General features: G+C 35.1%; 2 protein-coding genes across 3 annotated transcripts; both read right to left on the minus strand.

Annotated features, from left to right (window-relative positions):
• Positions 1 to 707: 707 nt before the first annotated feature.
• LOC100247139 (transcription factor E2FC) lies at positions 708 to 7248 on the minus strand. Of its 2 annotated transcripts, XM_010666497.3 has the most exons (14): positions 6827 to 7247; positions 4501 to 4687; positions 4345 to 4398; positions 4104 to 4189; positions 3928 to 4016; positions 3798 to 3852; positions 2784 to 2836; positions 2577 to 2627; positions 2442 to 2490; positions 2277 to 2342; positions 2118 to 2194; positions 1590 to 1752; positions 1268 to 1325; positions 708 to 1039 (listed from the first exon to the last, which is right to left on the minus strand). In XM_010666497.3, the coding sequence occupies exons 1-14, from the start codon at positions 7043 to 7045 to the stop codon at positions 897 to 899; spliced, it is 1350 nt and encodes a 449-aa protein (XP_010664799.1). In that variant the 5' UTR covers positions 7046 to 7247; the 3' UTR covers positions 708 to 896. The 2 variants fall into 2 exon arrangements, with proteins under 2 accessions (XP_010664799.1, XP_059590975.1); XM_059734992.1 differs by lacking the exons at positions 708 to 1039; positions 1268 to 1325; positions 1590 to 1752 and adding an exon at positions 1759 to 1876 and having other exon boundaries at positions 6827 to 7248.
• A 1808-nt stretch (positions 7249 to 9056) lies between these two features.
• LOC100252255 (uncharacterized) lies at positions 9057 to 23049 on the minus strand. Its single transcript, XM_002280091.5, has 13 exons — positions 22703 to 23049; positions 22489 to 22616; positions 21505 to 21625; positions 20171 to 20252; positions 20025 to 20095; positions 19320 to 19361; positions 17501 to 17625; positions 14055 to 14148; positions 12895 to 12997; positions 12612 to 12817; positions 12425 to 12530; positions 9563 to 9649; positions 9057 to 9392 (listed from the first exon to the last, which is right to left on the minus strand). The coding sequence occupies exons 1-13, from the start codon at positions 22825 to 22827 to the stop codon at positions 9288 to 9290; spliced, it is 1395 nt and encodes a 464-aa protein (XP_002280127.1). The 5' UTR covers positions 22828 to 23049; the 3' UTR covers positions 9057 to 9287.
• Between the last annotated feature and the right edge of the window lie 1630 nt (positions 23050 to 24679).

Genomic DNA, 24679 nt, shown 5'->3' on the forward strand with positions numbered 1-24679 from the left:
TTTGGTTGAGAGTGATTGGAGCTACAACGTCCTTTGCATGGTTCATTATCAAAGGTCATTTGTGTGGGAACATGTCGAAATCTAGTTCAGGGGTAAATTTGGCTGGACTCCCGCAACTGTGTTAACATCTTCATTTTAGCCCAGAGAAATTAGGATGAAATAATCCAAGTAAAAAGAGATGGAAGCCCATCCATTTGTTTGACTGTTGGCTAAAATTTGGACCCAAGGGCCCATTGCTCCTTAGGCTCCACTTATCCAAACCTGGAGTCTTGTCTATCCTTCTGGCTTCAACTTCCTTCGGAAAAAGGTAGAGAAATCCTTTGGATCTCAGTGATAGAAGTGATTGGCTCTTTACCCCATTGCTCTGTTTGCTGCATCAATATTCATTCATTGTTAAACAATGCCGATCAATTCAATCAGAAACAGTTAAAAAAAACATCAAAACTGGGATGATTTCAAGAAATACAATTGTGGGACTTGGGATCGGTCAGTATCCACATCCTAGCAGAGAGAGCTTCATGGAACTTCAGTTCTTTTGGGAACAAATCTTTGGTTGATCTTGATTCCAGAGTTAATCGTACAACTCAGTGATTCCAATAGAAGCATTTAGAACAATTTAACTGGGAAGAATTCCAAGTCAGTGTGGCTTCACCTCCAGCAACCTCTGGGCCAAGGCATGGAAGACAAGCACAAAAATTAATCGTCACTAATCCCAAAAACTTTTATCATTGGGGATTCTTATTCCAATGCAAGCTGATCTATAAATTTTTGTAGCATAAAATTTTTTCACCGGTGTTAGCTAATAATTATTAGTTATGAACATAATTAGAACAACCATCTCCCTTCTAGCTACAAACTTTACACTCCAAATGTAAGGGGGAAAAATGCCCTTGGTATCAACCTGAGCAACCAACTGCCTGGTTCTTGTCCGGTTCACTCAGACTCCCCCTTAGTGATGGTTGAGTCTGAGCTAAGGATGCATCACTCGTTATGGAATCCTCTTGAAAGATGTCATTTTCTTGGGCCCAATCCTCATTTGCTGCCAGAAAAAAGAGAAGGTTATGAAGCAAAGGTTTCATGATCAGTGACGTGGATGAGAGCATGGCTTGAAGGACCATAACAGACCTAACTTTACACATTATGAACTGTCCTTGTCTTGGCCCAGGGGTGTGTGTGAGTTGTGTGTTGTTTATATGTAAATGCATGTACACCTTATTTATTGTAAACCAAACTTGTCGAGTAAGAAAGAACTGAGCACATTGCTTACCCCACAGATCTGTAATGCTGACTTCAGGATCTGATCGAAGCCAATAATCATCATCTATCTGCAAACAAAACGAAGACCAGATGCAAAACAGTCATTCACTACAACCAAAAAACCTGGGCTGGGGGAGAAAGGTAGCCATGGAGGGAGGGATTGGGAGGTTTGCTCTTATAAACATCTATTTTAAAGCTTCATAGCAAAACCCTTGAGGCCTAGCTCAAGTGGTAAAGGGTTGGGGTAAGTTTATGAGGAGGTTCCAGGTTCAAGTTCCAATGGGGACAGGAAAAACGAAAAAATAAAAAACAAAAGCTTTAACAACACTCACTTTAAAGTCTGATGGGATAATCTTCTGAATCCCAGATCCCTCTGAGCCCAGTGAGCTGAACGGACCTGCATCCTGAAGTTTGTTGCAGCCACTATCCTCCACAGAATAATCCAGTGATTTAGTTCTCCTGACTGTTATATCCTCAGATTGGCCTTCATATTTGCTACAAGCATCATGAACAAAAGCTATGATAGAAGGAAGAGTATACATGCATGTGATCAAAGAAAAGATAAAATGCACTATTGTCCCTCCTGACTGTTATATCCTCAGATTGGCCTTCATATTTGCTACAAGCATCATGAACAAAAGCTATGATAGAAGGAAGAGTATACATGCATGTGATCAAAGAAAAGATAAAATGCACTCTTGGACAAAGATGTAGTGACTTCCAAAGCTCACTAAATCCCACCTCCAGTATGTGCACATGTTGTGCATGTTGCATGCATTGGTGTCATGTTGTGCATGTGTGTGTGTGTGTGTGAAAGAGAGAGAGAGATGAGTTTAGCCAAATAAAGAATAGAAAAATACCTCAACAAGTATAAATCAATTGGTCCTGTGGTGCTTCTGATAATGATTCTAAACTGCCTTTGTGAGAAACCAATATCCTGCTTATATAAACAAGAAACCATCAGTTAGGAATACATCCTCAAAAGTTTGTGGCCCAATTATAAATTCTGAGCTACACACCTCATCAGGATCAGGAACTTCAACAGAACTGGCTTGAGGAGCCTTTATTGCAATTAGTGTTTGATTCTGTGACAAAAATAATAGAAACCATATTCAGAGAATTTAAGGGACATCAGCTAAAACCAGATTCAAGGAACATCTGAAGACAATTGACAGAACAGCAACCTGGAAGCAAGGAAGTGTTGTAATATCTTCTTCTGTCAAAAAGAGGTGCCTAGAGGTCCAAGAAGACAATTTGTCAAGTAGAACCAAGTCATATTATGAAATACAATCGGGACATCAGATGATCAAAGTACATACTTTTGACAATTTTCATCTCCAGCTATGGCCCTTAGAAGCTCCTGCTTTTCCCTGAAGAAGGAAATATGATGATGTTAGCCTGACTCTTTAAATCAACTACTGAAATTAAAAAATAAAAAATAAAAAAAATAAAAAATAAAAAGAAGAAGAAGAAGAAAGAAAGAAAGAAAATGAAGAAAAATCTTTTCCAAAGTCTAGTTAACTAACCTTATGCAATCATCAAGTCTACATTCTTCAGCATATAACCTTTCAACTTCAGCCTGTCATGAAACCAAAAGAAAAATAAGCTGAGAAAAAAAAAAAAGAGAAGGAAGAAGAAGAAGAAACTACTAGAAGCTGAAGAATTGTAGTATAACACACTACCATATGTTTCTGTCTAAGAAGCACTAGCAACATTGCATCCCTAGAGTCAATTTATAACATGCTCTAACCAACCAAACATAAGTTTACTATTTTGACCTGATTCAAACCAACCAAATTTGATTTTGCAACCTAATATAATTATTCATCCAAATCTTTAGTCTATTTACCATATTATTGGGTTTACGATAAACCACCATATAAGATGAAACTTACCAGCAATCTGCTCTATGAAACCCATATGTTAAATACATTTGTTAAAGACTATTATTCAACTCCCCACTGACAAATCAATTATGCTAATATATCATTAAGAACTTGCACAGACTTGTAGGATGATTTGGTGAAGAAACTTAATGTCTTAGCCTGATATTGTTATATCTAGCCCTATGAAGATTAACTGTAACATTCTGCATATGGACAGTGTGCAAAAAAATTATTTATAAATGCATGTTACTTTTCTAGTTCCTGGCTTCTTTTTTTCTCTGTTTTTTTTTTTTTCTTTTTTCTTTTTTCTTTTTTGGCTGCAACTTTCTACTTGTTATAGTCTGGATGGACTGATTTATTCCAGCTGGTGATCTTTCAAACATGGGATATTAGTTTTATAATCATGGAAGCTAGACAACAGCATGCCTGCAGCATGGGAACATAAAGATGGAAATGAGTTTAACCTTGTGATGTTGTACAGCCATGCCTATAGTTACTGATCAGGCTCAGTATGACACAAGATGCAAGAATATGGCAACAATATTATGTGCATTTTGGTAGGCACAACAGCTACCAAATAGTTACTGACAAAGGACAGATTGCAAATACAAGGCTGATAGCTGCCTTTTCATTATTATGTAACTTAATATGCACCTTCAATCTCGTGACTTCATTATCCATCTTCTGTGGCCCAGACATGTCAAATCCCCTGTCAGAAGGCCCACTGGTCATTAGAAATAAATGAAATGCAAAAGGCACCAAAGAAAAGGCATAGATATTTTACTTCCAGCTAATATGGTTCTTTGAAGTTTTCTCAATCAATCCTATTCCTTCAAGAACATTTGTAATATCATATATTCTCCTCTTTTGGACCTGCTCAACAATGGAAAGAAAAAAAATCCAATATAACACAAAACACACATGGAAGATAGGAAAGTACAGGAAGCACTGTTTAAATACCTCCAAGACATCTGCAGTACGGTTTAGATCAAGGGTCCCATCCTTAGCCTCCTGGATCAAACTAATGAATTTCTTTGTTAACAAGCCTGCCAACAACATATAAATCCCCAGTCCATAAATTGATTGCAAATGATGACGACAATGATGATGATGATGATGTGTGTGTCTCTGAGAGAGAGAGAGAGAGAGAAAGAGCCAGTCAAGTTGCATTAAGCCTCTGGACATTCTAATCTAGACTCACCTAGTGAACTGTCATAACGGCAAGTAACAACTGGATTCAGAATATTCGGGGACTCTGCAATAAAAAATCAATCAACACAAAAGCAAATATGTATAATGAGATGGCCACATACAGGCAGGGCAATATTTACAAATTGAATGGAGAATAGGAATATACCAGCATTTGATCTTTGAGCTCCAGATTTGGCATTTTTTGACACCTTTGATTTACTGTGTTGCTGCTTACCACCCACACAAGACTCTGGTTCAAGGGAAGGAAATTTCATTTCTTCACCATGTCCATCAAGAGTGGCTTGTCTACTAGTCTGACCCTTGCAATGGTCTATTTCATTTGTTTGCTTCAACTACAAAGTTCCATTTACATTTAAGATAAAAATGTGACAAAAGTGTAAAAATAAAAATACCAAATGAAGAATAAACTATCTTTGTTTACATTCACCAAGTATTTGTGCATATGACAAAGTATATTTCTGCATTTCATCTAAGCTTATGTAATGCACTGCCTAACTGGTAGTCTAAAGTAGAAGTTCTATTTTCCCTTTCCCAAACAGAAGAATATAAGATCTGAAGAATGCAAATTTAAGTAGGCTTCTTCCTGTGCCACTATATTCTATTTGTGTCCCAACCAAAAAACTTCAGCACACAGGATTTTTCAATTTATGCAAGATAAGTGCAAGTTAGATAAGAGCATAAATGCCGGTTTCACCTTCAACTTCCACTTAATATAAGTGGAATTAGTTCATAGAAACAAATGAGTTTGTGGGATTTAACATAATAAGCACAGTATGTGTATTTACTGGCACATGCATATGGGTGAATTAGGGCAAACATATTATACAAAAATAACATCAGACTTTCCAAATGAGTTGAGTACATCCTAAATTACAACCAAATTTTCTATCAACCCTACACATCCCAAATTTATATCATGTAAATGAATTCTTACTGAATTATTCACAAAATTCTGGATGTTTTAAATAATTCCTGAATCATTTGTGCAATACCCAACCTGAATAAATGCTAATCTCAATTCTACTCTTTAATTTTATCCGAATCTCCCCATCCCATTCCAAAATTCAAAATCTTCTCTATAGCAAACATCCCAAATTTTTCACTGTAATTCAAAAGGCACATTCCAGAAATACTGCAGTGATGCAAATTTTAGTATGCATTTCCAATTTTCTAGTCCCTACCTGATTCACCTACAATTGAATTTCAAAAATTGTTTCTCATTTGATGGCCTTATTAACCATCTGATTAATCAACTCTCAACACACTTTGGGGCACAAAGATTCCTGATTCTAAATCTTAACATGGAAAGTGCGCTCATACTAGTCTACGATGCCACTGATGAAAGATCTAATTTTCAGTTCCCAATTCCATTTCAGCTCCACAGCTTAGATCATTTTCCACAAAGATGAACTTCTCATTACAAACAGATGCATCACTGGCTCATTCCCCTCCTTATAAACAATGACATGGCAGCAAAGGCCTAAACCAAACTACTGCTTGCATGGACAACAATTATTGATGAATAATGCTAAATCACAAAAACAGCTGCTCTGGATTGCTCCCTCAAATAGACACAATGGCATGAATGTATTTTTTATTTTTTTTTAAATATCAGATTCTTGTCTTTCGGACAATTGCTTCATGCTGCCAAGAGTTGACAAATCTAAAAATCACCTGTTATAAGACATATTTACTATGTTACTTATAATTTGGCCAAAGCAGGAATGTAACAAACACGTGCTCGATTAATAGAAGCTTGGAAAATGTCTAAATCCACATCAAGCACATTTATGTCCATAAAAGACCTCAGAGCAATAACACATGTCCTAGACCCCACCAGTCAAAGGTACAAGGGAATTTCAAACTCCATATTAATCGATACATTGTTGAAAAGATGACTATCAACATGAAGAAGAGCCTTTACTGAATGTCACTGGTAACATAAATTTAAGAAAACCTAAATGCCTAGCAGCTTATGCAATACAACTTCAGAGATTGAACATTCAACAGGTAAGGTAAGCCAAGAAAAAAGGTCATGAACCATCCAAGCCTCTCTAGCCTTTCAAATTTGATAACTAAAAGGTCAGAGAGGATAAAAAGCCACCAAGAACAAAGTAACAATCAATCCTCAGAGACAGTACTATAGCTACAGCCTATATTCAATTGTATCAAAAGAAACCCTCATAAACATACAAAATGAGTTCACAGTAAGTCAAAACACCTCAAAGACATGATGGAACTTCAAAAATGGAAAACCTAGAATTCAAATGGACAAAATCATCAATCAAGACTGTATCAGAGAAAACAACGAGAATAAAAATCAAATCATGAGACAGAACAATAGATTGAATATCAAAACAGGAGAAAGAAATAAAAGATGAAATCATAGCATAAAACAATAGATTGCATGTAGAAAAGAAAAAAAGGAAGGGAAAAAAAAAGATTAAATGATCAGATAAAAACGAACTCACCGGAAGCTTGACAAAAGCAGACTGTCGGTCGTCGCTATGGCAGTGCGTACGAGTATCAGAGACGAAAGAGGAGTCGTTCATTGGACAAGAAAAGAAAGGGAAAAGATGAGGCTTCCGCTGAGAGGAAGGGAAGAAAGGATTCAGAGACGGATTCCGAGTGTCGGATTGAAATCGAGATTGTTGATTGGAAAGGCTTGGATCATCGCCCCACACAGCCATGAGGGAGTGCTTCAGTCTGAAAGCTACTTTGAGGCGGCAACACTTGCAAGAGAGAGACGGAGAGAGCCGAAACCCGAAATCGGGATTGAAGCGAAAAACAAAAACTCACAAAAGGAAAAATAAAAATAAATAACAACGTCACGAAACAGCGGGAAGTGTCACATGCTGAGCTGAGTTCGAATCCGCACGGCCCGCCCTCTGGCCGTTTACGCTTTCTAATATACGCCGTTTTTACGGGCTTTGTACGGGCTTGGGCTTTTGAGCCCTTTGAGAGGCCCGAACGAGGCCTAACAAATTCTTTAATCCATGAAAATAATATACCATCAATAAATTTGTAGTTTTTTTTCATTTAAAACAGTCGGCTTTGTCTGTAATAATAATAATAATAATGATAAATGGAAGAATTTTTATTATCATTATTTTTACCTTTAAAAGAGAATTCTCAGACAGTCACAGGCTAACTTCTGGATTTTCGCTTGAGTGGGCATGTCAGGGCTCCGACTTCCATGAATGTGTTTGGAAGTTAGTAAGGCCTCAGAAGGGTGGAACAGTGGCATAAAGGGATGAAACCCACTGATGGTTTAGCAGAGAGAACGCTTGAAACCTTCCTTTTGACTCAATATTGACACGTGAGTTGCTTGCCCTGCTAATAATACAAATTTCTCTTATTCTCCTCTTTGCTTCCCAACTCATGAGACGGAGCTACAGTACTAATAGTAGGTGATCCTTTAATATTCCTTTTTTTAAAATAATAGAATTTACACATAGGAAAAAGATCAGTTAGAAAGGGCAGACATGGGGGTTCATCTAAGAGCTTTTGCCGAAGCAACCCTCCCATGCGTGTCAATGGAAAGCCCTCATATCGTAGTGGAAAGTAACTTCGATTCAGCGGAGCATGTGAGACTCCTGAAGCCTTCCCTCAGACTACCAAAAATCACAGCTGAATTATTAGTAAAAGTTTAAGCGTCCTGCAATAATATCAAAAACCTATTTTAAAAACGTTACCCTTCGAATCTCATAGCTTTATTTCCGTGTCTAATTCGATATAAACCCCTTATCCAAAGGCCTATCTTTTCAACACTAAGAGGAAAATTTTGGTAGATACGGCGGCATGTTTTCAAACTAGGTTCGAGTTTAAAAGGCCTGATTGTGATAGCACATGCACTCAAATTCCGTCATTAGCCCTACTGCCAAACTAAAGTGAGCGTTAGGCCACCCATTTTTAGGTGTTTACTCTCCTGTGTTGATGCAGCAATGTAAAGATTTGGTTGCTATTTTTAAAAATTGTTCTTAAAAATAATTTTTAAAAATAGCTTTTAATATTTTAAAAAAATAAATTATATTTGAAAACTGAATTCTAAAAAATAATTTTTATTCTGGAAAACAAAAAAAAAAAAACACATTTTATTAAATTAGTAAAAAAAATTAAAATAATTAAAATAAAAAATATTTTTGAAAATTGTTTTTTTAATCAATAAAGTATTTTCTTCTATTAACCTGATATTATAAATATATAAATAATTTGTATATGCACAATTTATTTAAATTAAAAATATAAATTATTTTATTTTAAAACTTTTACACCAATTATAATTTTTTTAAATAAATGATACTTTATAACAAGAGACCCAAGTGTAACCCCGCTCAGTGTTTTTTGGTGTTTAGCCAGCTACTTGATATAGTAAACAGAGACAACGTACCTGTTAGTGTAAGCTTGTTTTAAATACTAGCAGAACAACAGCCCCACTCGAGCACTTTGTCCCAATTGGACTGCTCCTGTCTGCAACAAGCAACTGATTGAGGCGCTACTTGTTTTCATATCATGTTGGTGATCATGAAACCAATTCCTACATCGTGCCACAGCGCAGCCTGCACCCCTGCCCCAAACCTAGCCAAGGGCACAGCTTGAGCAGCAGCAGCAGCAACAACAACAACAAATACCCACCAGGGCCAATACCAGGGACCCAACAATTGTCCCGAAAGAAACCAAAAGTCGCACAGGAACGAAAGATTGCAAGCACTACCCAAAATAATAATAATAATAATAATAATAAAATTATTCAGCCGCAATTAATTGTAGGTTTACATTTTAAAAATGTAATGTCATTACTTGATACTCATAAATGAAAGCAAATTAAAAATTAGAAACAAAAAGCTAGTGTACATCTATCTGGGATGCAGGCCTTTTTCCTGCCAAGTTGAAACTAATTTAAGGTGATAGACTAACAAGATGTAAGCATTACTACTTTTGGATCTGGGAGTCACTGCTGCAAATCCTTGTCCCACTTAGAATGTACCCACCAAATGCACTCATCTGCATGCATGGGTGGGTTCTTGATGGAAGAACCTGAATGTACCATTCACCGGAGAATGTCAAATGGCATGCCTCACCAACAACATCCAACAATGGATGAAGCAACATTTACAATTGTACACAAGCTAATTTAAAAATAGTTCAAAAGCCACTTCTATGCTATAAATGAATGATGCATGAAAAAGAAATATGTCAAAGATAACCTGATATTCACGTAGCCATGGTTCTGAAATTTGTAAGCCAATTGCCATTTTCCCAAGTTGTAGATTGTGCATGCATGTTGCAAGAGGCTGTACTTAAAATAAAGATATCAGTTAATCTTCTCTCAAGAGGAATGCTTATCAAGGAACTGGGATTAAAGAGCAATATAAGAAACATCTGAAAAGTGTATAGTGCAGACTGTAAGCAACCAAGTAAATAACAGAGGCAATGCAAGAGATGAAGGCCAATGAGACCTCAAATGGCAGAGAGCAACCCATTTTTATTCTGATTATTACATTTACATCAACATCCTTGTTGAATGAAGAAAACCTGATTCTGTAACATTCATGTGTGTCCCATGCCATGGACCCATAGACTTTAGGTCCACCCAATGACAAATTTTCCCCAAAAGATGTGACTGGGACAAAAAAATAAGTACCCTAAAAGAGTAGGAAGGTAAATATGTAAACAGGATCTAATTATCAAGACAAATGACAGTATAAATACAAACAACATGGCAAATATTTTGTAGGAGTTTCTGTCAATTTTACAGTAATGGATTCGTCCCTCTCCCTCACTTGATCTAGGGATGGGGACGGCAATAAGGCAGGTTTTATCAGGTAATCTACCTCAGCCTGCCTTAATAGGGTAGATTTGGGGAATTAATGTATGAAATAGGGGCAAGTATGGAAAAGATTGCAAAGCCCGGGACAGGTTCATGCCTGGGGTAGGATTTTGCCCTGCCCCAACCCAGCATGGATAGGAATATATTTAAAATTCACTTATTAATGAAGTAAACCATAAAGAGCCATAAATAATTTTATTCTCTCAAATCCTCATTCGTCCTCAGCTTTCCTTTATTGTCTCTGTTCACTGCAAAGATCTCAAGGTGAATGGTGAATTAGAGAAGTTTGTTTGGCTTGTCTTGAGGTTGGGCAAGGGTTCCATGATTTGGTTGGTCCTTGAGGAGGATGAAAGGCTTTTGGTGGCAGAAGAACAACAGGACAGCAACCATGACAGAGGTATGTCTCAACCTTTTCTCTCACTAGTCTCTCATCACTCCTTTCCTCTCTTCCCAAGCCCTAATCCTCCTGCCATGTTTGAGCATTAACCCAACCCACAGCCATTGTTCAATCTCAAAAATCTCAACTCATTAATGGTGGAGTGGCTGGAGTGGGAATGGATTCTTTTTTTCATTATAATTTTATTTTATTTTTGCATATAGGGATAGCCCTGACTGCTCCACCACAGGTTTGGGATGGGAATTGGAGCACCCAATTCCTGTTAGGGGCGGGATCAGATGAGTCAATGACAGACGTGACATCATGTACCTGCCCCATTTCATCCTTACAATAGAAATTTAATAGTAGAAACCTCTATCTCTACCTCTCTTTCACACAAATCCTTTACCACCCCACCACAACAACCTCACCACATCCACACCACGCCCACAGCTGCAAAAAGGAAAAATCATTTACATTTTTACCCTGACTTTTCACCAAAGATTCAAATTATTGGCCATGTTCGATATGACACAGCCAAGTTGCACATGGAAAAGGCATAGTCGAGATGCTTTCAAAACCCAATACAAGATTTTCCAATTACAATAATGAATAGATCAATAAGCTAAGTCATAAGCAAGTCATAGTTGCTATGGCTGAGTCATAATTGGGTTGCACAATTTGTTTTGATAGGCACAAATAGATTTATTAAGAAGCGCTTAACAATAAAGGGAGTAGAACCTAAGTACACAAGTGTACAAATAAATTTTTATAAATGTTCAGATTTTTAGGTCATATCAAGCATTTATTAATTTACAACTAAATACCTAAGTTTTAATGATGATATTATATTTATATCATAGATAACTTTTAACGAAAAATTTTATCACTATCAAGTGATTTATATTTAGTTATGTCAAAAAAATCCAAAAAATTGATTAGTGAAATTATTGAATTTCTTTAAAAGTTCAGTAGCAAAACATTTCTAAAAAATATTATTAAAAATGTTTTAATCAGATTTCTTACTATCCATTAAAATATTTTTGAAAATATTAATTGAACTTTTTGATAAACTTTTAATACTATCTAAAACTCTCTTGTCAATGTTTTTAGTATTTTTGCTATTTAATTTGATACATTATAAATTCTTCTTTCCTTTTATAACTAATATCAATTATTGTTTATTTTATTAAATGATACTGAGGACACCATTTATAAAATATGAAAATTATCTATATTTATTATATCCACAAGTTTTCTACTTTGCACACCCCCCACCCTAAAACCAAATTTTTTTGCTTTACCACTAATTGTGTCGAGCTTGTACAAGTTAAAAAGCAATATTAACGCTACATCATTTAATGTGGAATTGATTATGAAATTATGTGTTTTTAGATTTTTCTTTTTTAAATGGTAACGTATTTTTAGTATTAAAAAATATTAATTGTGTTTATTTATGTTAGAATTTCACTATTTCATAGGATTTTTTGACTTTTCAATAGTATTATATTGTTTGTATCACCTGATAGATGCCCCAATTGATCCATCTTGAACTGTCTTAACTTAACCAATATCATGGTTTTGAACCAGGTTTTTCATCTATGCCAACATTCAATCGAGTTCTCTCTTTTTCTCTTATATGAAAAAAAGACCATAAAAGATTGGTATTGAAATCCTAAACATAGAAAACCCTCAACCTAGAAATCCCTTGGGTCCTAATATGAGATATAGAAAATAAACAATGGAAGCCCTTGGGTCCTAATATGAGGTATAGAAGAATAAAGAATGGAACACAAATTCTTCTGCCTAGGCAACACAAGATTCAGTACTAGAAATGACAATCAGGAAATTGAGGCAAATGACCTGAAGATATTGATGATAAATTGCAAAGGAAGCTGAATATGATAAAAATGGTAGGAATTCTTGAACTATGCTCCACACATCCAGCTCTGGAGCAGCAATTAATAGGCTGCACAAAGGGTTCGAAAAACAATGTTAACTCAGTGGCTTCTTTTTATTAGTAAGCAAATATTCAACCAACCACATTTACCTAGAAAAACCATTTTCTTTCCACAAGTTAATGGCATCTAGGGATGCATTCTCTCCTGCTTTCGTGGCTTTGCATGTTTTGGCCACCTGAGGTGGAGAAGCAGTCACCATCTGAGGAATAAGATCCAGCATCCCATTTTCAGATGAAAGAGTGGTTTCTTCGGTGCTAATTGAATGGGGAAAAGAATCCTGGGAAGACATTTGTTCCTGCACAAATTTGTTTTATGTTACAGTTAGGGGACCAAAAGATTACATTTATCCAGATAATAAAGGGTGCCACCTACATTTGACTGAATTTCTGAGTTAGAGACACCTTTATGTTGAAAAAATTGCTCAGAAGTACCATCTTGAATTGAACGGAGTCCATCTACAGGAGACCGCACTATTCTGGACAAAATAAATGAATAAATGCCTCAAATTCATTTTGTACTGAATACCTAGGGGAAAACATTACTATACTAATAATGCAACCATCAAAAAGATATTCAAGCAAAACAATTAAGATGGTAGTTCGGGTCAGTTGAACTTGGTACATGGAAGAGACTTTGGAAAGACTTATTGGGAACCCATCCTCAATAAATTCACGGGCACCATCTGAGGAGGACTCTAGCATTTTAAACAGACATTACCAGAAAAAAGCATAGTCAACCTCATCAAACCATTCGTAGTACGCAAGCAGGCTAGTTAAAGGCAAGCATTTCCCAAGTTAAAGCTAAATAAACACAATCAATTATATGTATGATCCAATTAATCCAGTTCCAGTCAAATATTAAACTTCATACAGCAAAACAGGAAAGGTCATATGAGGCATTAGATCAGAGAAAACAACAACACAATGCAAGTTTCTCCATACCACACTCACCCCATTAGGCAGATAAAAATAAATAATCTGAACATCTCCATTGCACACATTGCTCCACTAAATTTGAGAGATATACATCTTGTGGCTCTATTTATAAATGTCCATTGGTATAAATTTGATTAAATGCATTCCTTCAAAGAAGTGGAATGGAATTTCACAGTACATTTCATCTCAACTTCTTTTACAAGTAGCACACCTCATCTAAACTTTTTCCCATGTGATCCTCATTTTTCTAAAGATTTTTACAATCTTGTTAAGTAAGAAATCCATCTCAGTTTCCCCTCAAACAATCAAACCAAGTCTGTCTCTTATGAATATTTCACCTGCATGTGTAACCTGAGTGTTTTTTTTCCTTAATATAAAGTGAGAACATGCTATAAATATTGATTTGAAAGCAAATGGTTTGTTAATTGGTCATTGTGAAATTAGGAATAAGTCCTGCATTTTTTGCAATTAGAACTGATGAGAGATGTGTTCCAGTATAATGCTAATTCACTTCAATAAAGAGGAATTACAAGGGAAGTTCTAGAGATGATTGTGCTTACAACTTACAACTGAACTGAAACCCAAAGCTAGACATACCTTTTGCAGATTTCACTACTGAAGTTGAATATTCTCACTATATCCATAGGGTACGGAGTATCTCCAAGATATGCATTACAGACATAGCCTGTACCTGTTGAACATAATAATCATTCAACCAACAAGACAGTACACACAACAACCATTGCAAGAAAAATTCAATGTCACTTCATATCATACAAAATGACGATATTGAAAGAAATCTCCTTGCGTTAAAGCCACCAAAATACCTTTTTGATAATAATTAAAAACACCAAGATGCAGTAACATCATTTAGATGTTACAAAAACTTTTCTCCATATTTTGCATGACATATCAAATCTGGTGACAATGCTGATTTTAGGAATTTATCACTATTACTTAGAAGACTGTTCTAGCAACATCATAAGATCATGGGGGCATCTTAGATCCAGTTTGGTGTCACAATGCTGACTAGTCATACAAGTCACAATTGACCAAATGTCCATAAGGACCATAAGTAACCTTAGATCACTTGTAATACAGCTCTTTCACCATAACAAATATCCCAAACGTACTGTAAAGAACAAATACAAAAAGAGCAATCAAAATATTAGAACGGAGCCAAAACATTTGAGCTTTTCTTTTATGGCCAGCTACCTGTTTCAACATAATTTCACCATGCTGGATGCATCGTTTTTTTTTTTTATGAGACATTAACTAATGGTAATGAAAGTGATGATGATGATGATGTCACTAACAAACTTTTTTTTTTATGGGTGATGTCACTAAGAAACCATATACAAGTCTAATAAGCAGATTCATCAAGGATCTAACCATATTTTAGTGAAGTTGATCCATGGTAAGAATATAGCACAAACAGCAGGTGCAGAGGCCAGCCATGGTATCCAACAAGCAAACACAATAGACTTATATGAGGGAAAGGAATAAAAGAATCATTGAACCCTAAAGCAGGTACCCTAGTTCTGAACCTAACTACATTGCCATCAACTAGGAACCCACTGCTAATCCTGATGGAATGATAGCTCCAACTCACTCGAAAACCACTGAAGATCAAAGGAGATTGCCCTAATGGAAGAAAAAGTATCCATTGAAGGGAGGAAGATTGACCCTCATTAAAAGTACTCTCTCGAGCCTACCCATATATTTCATATCCCTTTTTGGAGATGCCTAGGAGAGTGAATAGCAGGTTGGAAAAATATCAGAAAGACTTTTTGGGTGGAAATAATTCTGAAGAGAGAAATTTGCAACTAGTGAACTAGCGGACAGTAGCAAGGACAAGAGGAATGGAGGCTCGGGCATCAGAAAATCGGATGTCCTTAATAGAGCTTTGTAGGCTGTGGAGATATATTCTCATAAGAGTAAAAGCCTGTGAAAGAGAATGATCAAAGGCAAATATGAGGAGGCTTGGTGCATGCTAGAGCTGAGAGAGGCTTTTGGTGTGGGTTTATAAAAACAATTAGAATAGGATGAGAAGAATTCAGCATTTGAACTTCTATTCTGTTAGAAATGGTCTCAAAAGCAAGTTCTAGCTACATAGATGGGTGGGAGAGTGTTCCCTGAAAGAGGCTTTCCCTTAGGTGTTCAGGCTAGCTTCTTCCAGGGATGCTACAGTAGTTGACTTGTGGGAGACAGGGAAGGAGACGGTTCTTGCCCCTTTCTTCTTTAAAAGACATTTCCAAGATTGGGAGTTGGGAAAGTGGATCAGTTTATAGAGCTCATCCACAATGTGAGATTGCAAGAAGCAAGGGAAGATAAAATACTTTGGAGGGAGGAGAAACAAAGGACCTTCTAGAATCTAGGTGAAATCTTTCTCCTGATGTGTTGAGAATCTGATCCTACTCCTTCCAAAGAAATTTGGCACAGTTGTGCCCCTCCAAGAACCTTTTTCCCCCTTTTTTTTTGGCTTGGGAGGCAATGTGGGTAAAGATACTTACCATTGACATCCTTATGAAGAGAGGTTCAATTTGTAAAATCAGTAAGGAATCCGAAAAATAAGGTCCTAATCCATTGTAATAGAGCTACAAGGTAGTAGGACATGTCATTAGCAATTTTTGGGCAGAAGTGGGTTTTACCAGATTCTATGAAAGAGCCCCTTTTGAGATTGAAGGTCAAGGTCTTAGATAAAAGGCAGGGGAAGGTTTGTGCCATGGCTCCCCTTGTTTGATTTGATGTTTGGTGAGAGCAAAGAAGAAGGATCTTTTTTTTTTTTTTTTGATTAGAAACGAAGAAAATTATATTAAAAGAAGAAAAGATACAAGAGAAAGAGAAGAAAACAAGAGAAGGATGAGAGGTCCTTCCCACAAAAACAAAAATTGAACAAAAGAGGAAACACCCAACTTTAGAAAACTAAAAACAAAGAAAAACCCCAATAATCTCAAACTTTTGAAGCGCAAACCACAGTCCAGTTGAGTTGTAAAACACTAAGAGGAACTCCACTAAAAGCTGCAGTACAAGAGGCCCAAAGAGAAGAATAGAAAAGAAGCAAGTCCCATAACATCTCTTCCGTTCTCCCCTTATCCTCAAAAATCCTATTGTTTCTCTCTTGCCACACCATCCATAACAAAGTAAGGCAAGCGATTTGCCAAAGTGTCTTGCCTCTTAATGACTTCCCCAAACCTTTAAAAGCAATAACCATCATGTCCACAATACTCCTTGGAGGGACCCAAGCCAACCTTGCTAGATTGAACAGCTTGTGCCAAAGTCTAATGGTAATAGGACAATGAAGAAAAAGGTGGTCGATCGATTCTCCATTTCCTTTGCAAAGAATGCACCATTGAGGACCGAGGGATTTGTAGGGTCTTATAAGAAGAAGGATCTTCAATAAGGAAGCTCACTTCCCCATCAAAAGTTGAAGGAAATATTTATTTATTTATTTATTTTTTGATAGCAAAGATCAAATATATCCACAGGCCTGCCAAAAGGGCGCACAAAAGCATATGTAGTGTATACAAAGACGCTATATGGCCAAATACAATGGAGGGATACACAAAAAACAACTCCCTCACCTTATTTAAAACTTAGCTAATTAATATAGTCAGAAGGAAATCTTTATTTAGTCCCTTTTAGAATGGTCTAAGCCCCATTTGGGAGGAAAAATTGTTCTTTGTTGGATTTTACTGATAACCTAAACTGTGTTGATAGTGGAGCATTCTTTTGTTGTTTTGTCCAGGTGTTGCCATTTTGTTTTCTTTTCTAGTGGTGTGCCTATTATATACCCGTGTACATAGGGTGAACCCGTTTTTTATGGCACCATTCAATATATTTCCATTTGCCCATAAAAAAAGGGGGAAAAAAAAAAACTCATAAACTAAGTATACACTTTACAGTTGCATCACAATTTCCCCTTCCTTTTGGGTGGTGGTGGTGGTGGTGGTTGCTAACATTCTGTACTAGTATATCACAAGTTCTACATCAACATAAAGCAGAAAATTATAGAGCTCTTATGAAGAAACAAAATAACAGACCTCCTAAACGTTCTGCCACAGCACCAGTAAGAAGACCACCAACCATATCCACTACAAGAACATCCGAATGAGCAGCAATATTAGCCATGGAAAGCAGAAGAGACAAGGTGTCCACTCGCAAGAACCTGAGAATCATAAGAAAACAAGAAATCAATAAATTAAATCCAATCCAATCCATTGAACCAACCAATTTAATAGCTCCTAAAACAAAGATCTGACAACCTTATTTTGTACTTTTAATCCATTTTAATAAAAATATTGTGTTTCTGATCAAAAAATATATTTGACAAATTTAATCAATAAATTAAATCCAATCCATTGAACCAACCACTTTAGTAGCTCCTAAAACAAAGATCTGACAACCTTATTTTGTACTTTTAATCCATTTTAATGAAAATGTTGTATTTCTGATCAAAAAATATATCTGACAAATTTAAAAATCCAAAAATAAAATGCTTAAACTGACAACAAATTTAACAAGATTAGCGGAACAAATGCAAGTCATATCAGCAATTTTATCTAGGGACTGCTCATCCCTTGTTTTCTACTTTGGGCTCACCAAGACAAGTGAAACTTGAAACCTGAAGTCCATGTAGTTTCTCTGACTTATACTTGGTGAACCAGCAGAATGATTTTGCCCAACTAAGAACCAACTAGAAAGCAAAGAAGATAGATCTTCTGTAGGTAGCAAACCAGTATGAAATTGTAACTACATCTGTAGTATTATATACAAACATCAATTAATTTGACGGTCTAAGTAAGAAATATAAGTGATTCATCGATTGGGTGTAGCTTTCAGATTTAAGAACATGGAAACTAACCACATCAACTCCTAGGCAAACTTCCACATTAGAGCCCCAGTAATATATGGGGCAAGGTGGGCATCATGCAGGGCATGGTAAATGACAAGGCATCAATCCAATATTATTTTTGCAGTCAAGATGAGACATCTTGTGGTTGGAAATTATCCAAAAAAAACTGTCTTCCCTTTAGCTATTATGCACTTTTCTATATACTGAGGCAAAAACAGAAAAATTGAATGTAGATCCTTCTATATATTAGAGTTCATTTATGCAAGTTGGTCAAACTATTGAACATCAAGGAAAAAATCAGAGAGAGAGATTCTACAAGGCTTCACTTCTGAGTACAAGCAAAGTCTTAATTGCACACACTACCGATATCGCTGTGGTAGGGTGGATGTATTGTAAAAATACTCATTACTATGTAAATAGCTGACTAATGGAAGTAGCACATGTGATTAAAGCAAAAGTAACCATGCAATTTTAAACCCCAGTTGAAGAAGACTACGGTTTGAAAAATGATTTAGTGCCATCTTACTGTAGTAGGCAACACATGCCCACTAAGGGGTGGAAAAAAAATAATAAGGAATCAAAAATCTCTTATTTGGTTCACCATGGAAAATACGATAGAAATTAAAAACAATGAAAATTATTTAGAAATTCAAACATTTTTAAATTATTCACTCTTTATATAAGAGAAAAAGAGTGAGAAATAAATTTGGAAAATCTTGTGAGAAAATTTTATTAAATTAAAATTTAAAAAAAAAAAAAAAAAATCCTTCAATTTTTCTTCCAATTTTCCCCACTATTTTCTTTCCCACAAACTTTCCAAGATCCAAACAAGCCTAAGATAATGAATATGCATAAAACACAGACAAAGTTGTAATCCAATAGCATTTCTTTTCTGCATGCTCTCATTTATAATTCTTAACAAAATTGGCTGAAATTCTTCAGATGACTCAAAAACAGAAATCCAATAGTAACAAATATAATTAGGTCATGAGTGAAGATTTTATTACCCGATTCTAGCTGGATATTTCTTGAAGTAAGCCTCACATATACTGAAAGAAATAATGACACATCAACAGTCAGCAAATGGATAACAGAGTATACCCAATTCTAAATGTTAAAAGAAGGCTCATTTCCACTAATTGTTTTTCTGCTTCTGCTAATCTGTTGCCTTTCTGATATATAAGCTAGCAAGTGAAGCAATAACTTTAGTGGAAAAGAAGCTTCCTCATTAAAATACTTAAATCATAAATGGTTCATGTCAACCCTGTTTACCTGCTGAAAACCCTGAGAAAAAGAAGAGAAAGAGAACCTTATATGCTACATATGTAGCTCCAAACAAAATTATAATGTCAACTCAAGAAGACCTCGTACAGTCATTTGTATTTGTTAGCTGAGATTTTTGCATTGCTAAGAGTTCAAGTTTCTTTTACTTGATTTCTCCACAATTAAAACAGAGCATAAGGATAGCAATAACAAAACATCTGGCACAAGAAGTACAAGAGAAAAAGAGGAAGATGCAAACAGGAGAGGGCATGATGGGCACTTGTTCTTAAACAGGGGAGAACAAAGATTCAGATGCATTCCTAAGTTTGCTTTTTGCAACCTAGATTCCCAGAAATTCATTCGTAGACTTGCAACAGACTGTTTTCCAGATAAATAATTGAATAGTCTCAAGATGATCCTAAATGAGAAAGCAACAATTCATAGATTACCTCCGACAAAAAGGGCGCCTCAAAAGCACTCTGGGTGAATATTTCTTTTGTTTCTTAAGCCTATATTTTTCCTGCAGACAGACTTGACATCAGTGTATCTTCCGAACAAAAGACATTTTCTGTTTAAAACTGTAAGTCAATCTCACTTGTGAGAATGATGTTTTCTTCTCATAGGTAGCACTGTTAGAAATGAGAGCTTCAACTATTTCATCACCTGTTGCACCCTGTCTGCATCAAACTAATAAGCATTAGGCAAAATTTCTCTCTTGAAATGTCAAGAGTAGATAATCTTATAGTTAATAACATATGAGAAAACAGATCTTAAGAATTCCAAGTCATTGTCATTTATGGTACAAATGAATGAGACTGGCTGCCAATTTGGCCCACAGAAGCTTGTTTAAACAAAAAAGGAGAGTTCAAAATTGCAAAACCAAAACCAAAATTAAAAACAGATGACACTTTGCTTTTATCATTTTAAACATGAATATTTCTTTTTTATCAGAAATTACCACATAAAAGAAATGGTTTTTGATAAGATTACAAGAACATGCAACAACTTTGAGAGGCTAAATCAGTGGTGACTGGTGAAAAGGATTATTGTTTCCTTTTAGAGATAAGAAAACTTGAACAACAAAATCCAGACCGGATCTGCACAACTGATTGCCTCCATATGATTATAAGTATTTTCAACTTCATGAAAGGCAGAAGAAATTAATAAGAAAAAGGATATAATTCTTCTGCATGACACTCATATGAATTAAGGTTAGTCATCCCTTAATTCTTTAATAGAAAGATTGCTTTACTCCCTTTAGGTACAGGAAAACTGGTAAAGAAAAAATTACAACACAAAACAGCTAACATTTGATTTTTTATTATTATTATTATTTTTCTCGTGTATTTGTCTTGAAACAATGAATCAGATTTAGAAGTGGTTAAAATAGTACTTACTGTTTCACTTCAACCCTTATATCTTTATTCTTGCTCAGATGCTTACTTAAGACAAAATTCAATCAAATGAACATACCGATTACTTCAGCCTATTTAAAAATAAAAAAAAATCAACATCCAGACTAAAACATTCAAGCAGAACACCGTTAGGACAAGAACCTTTCACCTCTTTGTCATTGCAAAATTACATACACACAAAGTACCATAAAAACAGAACAAAAAGACTAGAGTCATGAAAAATAGAGACCATGGGAAAATCCCAATTGCATGCTCACATATAGGAGGAACTGTATTCTAAGTATTATCACACAACAATGCAGAAACAAACAAATACATATCAAAATACTGCTACTACACAAGCAAAAGCATGTATGACAAAAAAATGCACATCAGTAAATGCATTCATGAAGCACAAGCATTCACAATCAACATGATGCCTTGTAGTTTGACAGTAATTTAGGAATGGAATGTAAAATACATAAAATCATTCTTTTCAAGGGATCCAGCTAATGTATAAATATAATGTTCTCACCTCCGCATTTCATCTATATCTTCACCAGTAAGACTCTGAGCTTTATTATTATCAACTATTGCTCGATTATCTTTGGGTTCATCTTTTAATTGGCAATCTTGTGTTTCTTGAAGATCATTACCTGAAAGAGAAAATTCAGCAAACAAGTCAAAAAACTAAAAATATGGTAAGAGAGAAAAAGAGCAAAATAATTGCAATAAAGTCAACTATCCAAACTTTCAAACAGTTCAACAAAATAAAACTTCCTCCCAGAAATTTGGAGCCTGTTGCTCAACCTCTGTAATACCATGCCCATATCAATTTCCATATGGCCGTCTCTTTTAATAGATCAAATTCCGAGTTATCTTTTCTTACTACCATAACCCTCAACATATCATTCTTTTTCACCATTGCTATGATGCACCTGATCAAACACCACAACTCTCATTGATAGGAAAACAATTTCTCAAAACACCAGAATATTGCATCCTCCCACCCTCAATTAATGGAACTCCACAGGAGTATGACTTAGATAAATGACAGAAAACGGGTGGCAATTTCAGAAATTACAACACGAAAAGAAAATATTAGAGGGGTAACTCTAATTTTGCACATAGTAGGTTTGTACAAAATGCCTTGGAAAGAAAAAGGAACAAATACATTCTCATACAAGCTTTAAACACCTCAGTAAAAGCATAGCCGTTAAGCATGAATTCAGAGAAAGCAGACATTAATAGCCCGTGTGGCAGTGATTTTAGGAAGTGTTTTTAAATTTTTTAACACTTCAAAAATTTTATCATTTAAGTGTTAAATAGACTAAAAACGTTTTTTAGAATCAATACCAAACGCAACTTTAATATACTCATGCTATGTTTAAATAGTTTGAAAAGCAAAACATGTAGTCTTAAAGCATAATATAGTTCAATCCAACCTGGCGGATGATTTCACTTTCTAGCTATTTTCCTATGCTTTCTCAGAGAGGAAAAAAAAAAAAAAAAGGCCAACCTTCTGCAGAGGGTGTAACACGAGATAAATACGGCCCTCTGGGTCCGTTATCAACCTGAAACAAAGAACCGAAGGGACAGCCAATCAACGGCTGCAAGGAGCAGTTTTTATTCCCAATTTTCAAAGTCCTGAAAATCCAATTTTGAAAATTAAATCATGCATAACAAGGAACTCGGTCCACGCAAGTTCAAAGCTTTGTGCATAAAACACTCACGCGGAGGCCGAGAGACGAGCGAAAACCAGACGATCGCCGTCGTTGATGTCGAGCAACACACTGCAGCCTTCCCAGGTCACTCTAGGGTTTTGAATCGAATCGTTTTGAAGGCTATTTTGCGACATTTTTTGTTTTGTTTAAGTTCGTGTTGTTATGACAGTGAAGAAAAAACAATTGAACAAAGATACAACAGAAGAATCGGGAATTTGTATTGGATTTGAAATTAGGGTTTTGCAACTGGGGTTTTATCGAAGTGCTTGCAAGCGCCCTAGGGTTTAACCGTTACAGGGTTTTTGAGATTTCTAGTCTGGCCATCCAACCCAAGTCACGTGGGAACAACTCGGAACTTAAAAGTTAAAAATAAAACAAGTGATTCGACGCCCAGGCCTTGTTCAGGTTGTTTCACTTTCACTTTCACGGTTTCACCCCATTGGTCTTTTAGATTTGACCCAACTTGGCCTGCGATCCACCCAATGGATATGTCGGTCCAGATTCTACGCACACCATCTTCGGAATTTTGGGCTTCAAGCTGGGCTGGCCTGAGAGATTCGCATTTGGCCCAATAGTTTCTTTCAGGCGGGGCAAAAATTGGGTTCTATACTCTAATTAATATTAAATATTTAAATAACGAAATGCAATATTTATGCTATATAAAATTTTAAAATATTTAATTAATATTATTATTACTAAATTGATCACTAATCTCCAAATGATGCTTAAGAAACTTCTTTTTTTCCTAACTACTTAGAATCCATTTAGGAACTATTATAATAAAAGCTAATTTATCGAAATTTTTTATAATAATATTATTATCAAATATGTGTTCGATGGAGAATCGGTTTAAAAAAAAATTAGTAAAACCTTTCAAAGTAGTCTAGAAGTCCATTTGACAGTGTTATTGAAAAATACTTTTAATATAAAAAATGTTTGATAAAATTTAGAAAACAATTTAAAATTTTAATTATGATATTTCTTGAAAAAATATTTGATAAATGATTATCCTAAAAACATTTTAAAAATTTTTTTTATTAAAAACACTACGAGTAGAAATACTCCCTAACAACCTCTAAATAATTTAAATAGTAATACAAAATAAATAAATATATATATAGATACATGTTTTAATTTTTAAAATATCAAATACCAAATATAATTTTGCTGTCATCTTTACCCATCAACCAAACATTTTCCATATCCTATGCTAAATTCTTACCCACCAAAATCTTAATAGCTTGTAAGGAGGAGACTATGGATGGTCTCTTTAAGGTAATGACCTTGACGTGTGAGCCTCTCTTAGCAAAAATACATGCATAAATAAAAGGATGTCAAAATCAATGTTTTTATAATTATATTAGTTATTAAACTAAAAAAGTTATCGATTCACGATTCACTAATCGAATCGATAGTCGAATCAATGATATCATAATGATTTTTTATATATTATTAAAATTTTAAAAATAAAAATTAAATAAATTATACCTAAATGATTCAATTGATTCAATGAATAATGAATATTCATATTCAATATGCAACAAAATATTAAATATTAAAAATTTAATATTCAATTGAAACTTTGCAAATTGCAACAATGCAATTCATCGTGGGAAACTAGAAAGTTGTTAACGACATCAACATCATCGTCGGTCGACAATATCGGCTTTGACGATTATGCAATCGGAGACTAGATTGTGGAGGTTGGATGGAGAGTAGCAACAACAAAAGGTAGCAACGGTGGGGCAGTGACCGCAAATCTTTGTTATAAATAAGATCTGTTCTTAGATTCAAATGATTAATTATTTACTAAAAGTAATATATAGATTCAAATGATCTATTCTTATAAAATTAATTATTTAGGAAATTGTCATCCATATTTTATTCTGATTTATTTGAATTATATATATATATATAATTCAAATAAATCAGAATAAAATATGGATGACAATTTCCTAAATAAACTTATTTAAATTATAGAATAAT

The sequence above is a fragment of the Vitis vinifera genome, chromosome 18 (assembly GCF_030704535.1).
Source record: "Vitis vinifera cultivar Pinot Noir 40024 chromosome 18, ASM3070453v1".
NCBI lineage: Eukaryota > Viridiplantae > Streptophyta > Magnoliopsida > Vitales > Vitaceae > Vitis > Vitis vinifera.

Bases quoted from the DNA above. Each gene is read 5' to 3' on its own strand.
- LOC100252255 (XM_002280091.5), bottom strand. From the start codon at position 22,827: ATGTCGCAAAATAGCCTTCAAAACGATTCGATTCAAAACCCTAGAGTG. The intron at 19,362-20,024 runs GTAATCTATGAA...TATTTCTTTCAG, and splicing joins AGGCGCCCTTTTTGTCGGAG to TATATGTGAGGCTTACTTCA. The intron at 9,650-12,424 runs GTCATTTGCCTC...TTTTAAGTACAG, and splicing joins TTTATCATCAATATCTTCAG to CCTCTTGCAACATGCATGCA.
- LOC100247139 (XM_010666497.3), bottom strand. From the start codon at position 7,045: ATGGCTGTGTGGGGCGATGATCCAAGCCTTTCCAATCAACAATCTCGA. The intron at 4,190-4,344 runs GTGAGTCTAGAT...TGTTGTTGGCAG, and splicing joins CCGTTATGACAGTTCACTAG to GCTTGTTAACAAAGAAATTC. The intron at 2,837-3,797 runs GTGCATATTAAG...GTTTCATGACAG, and splicing joins ATGAAGTCACGAGATTGAAG to GCTGAAGTTGAAAGGTTATA.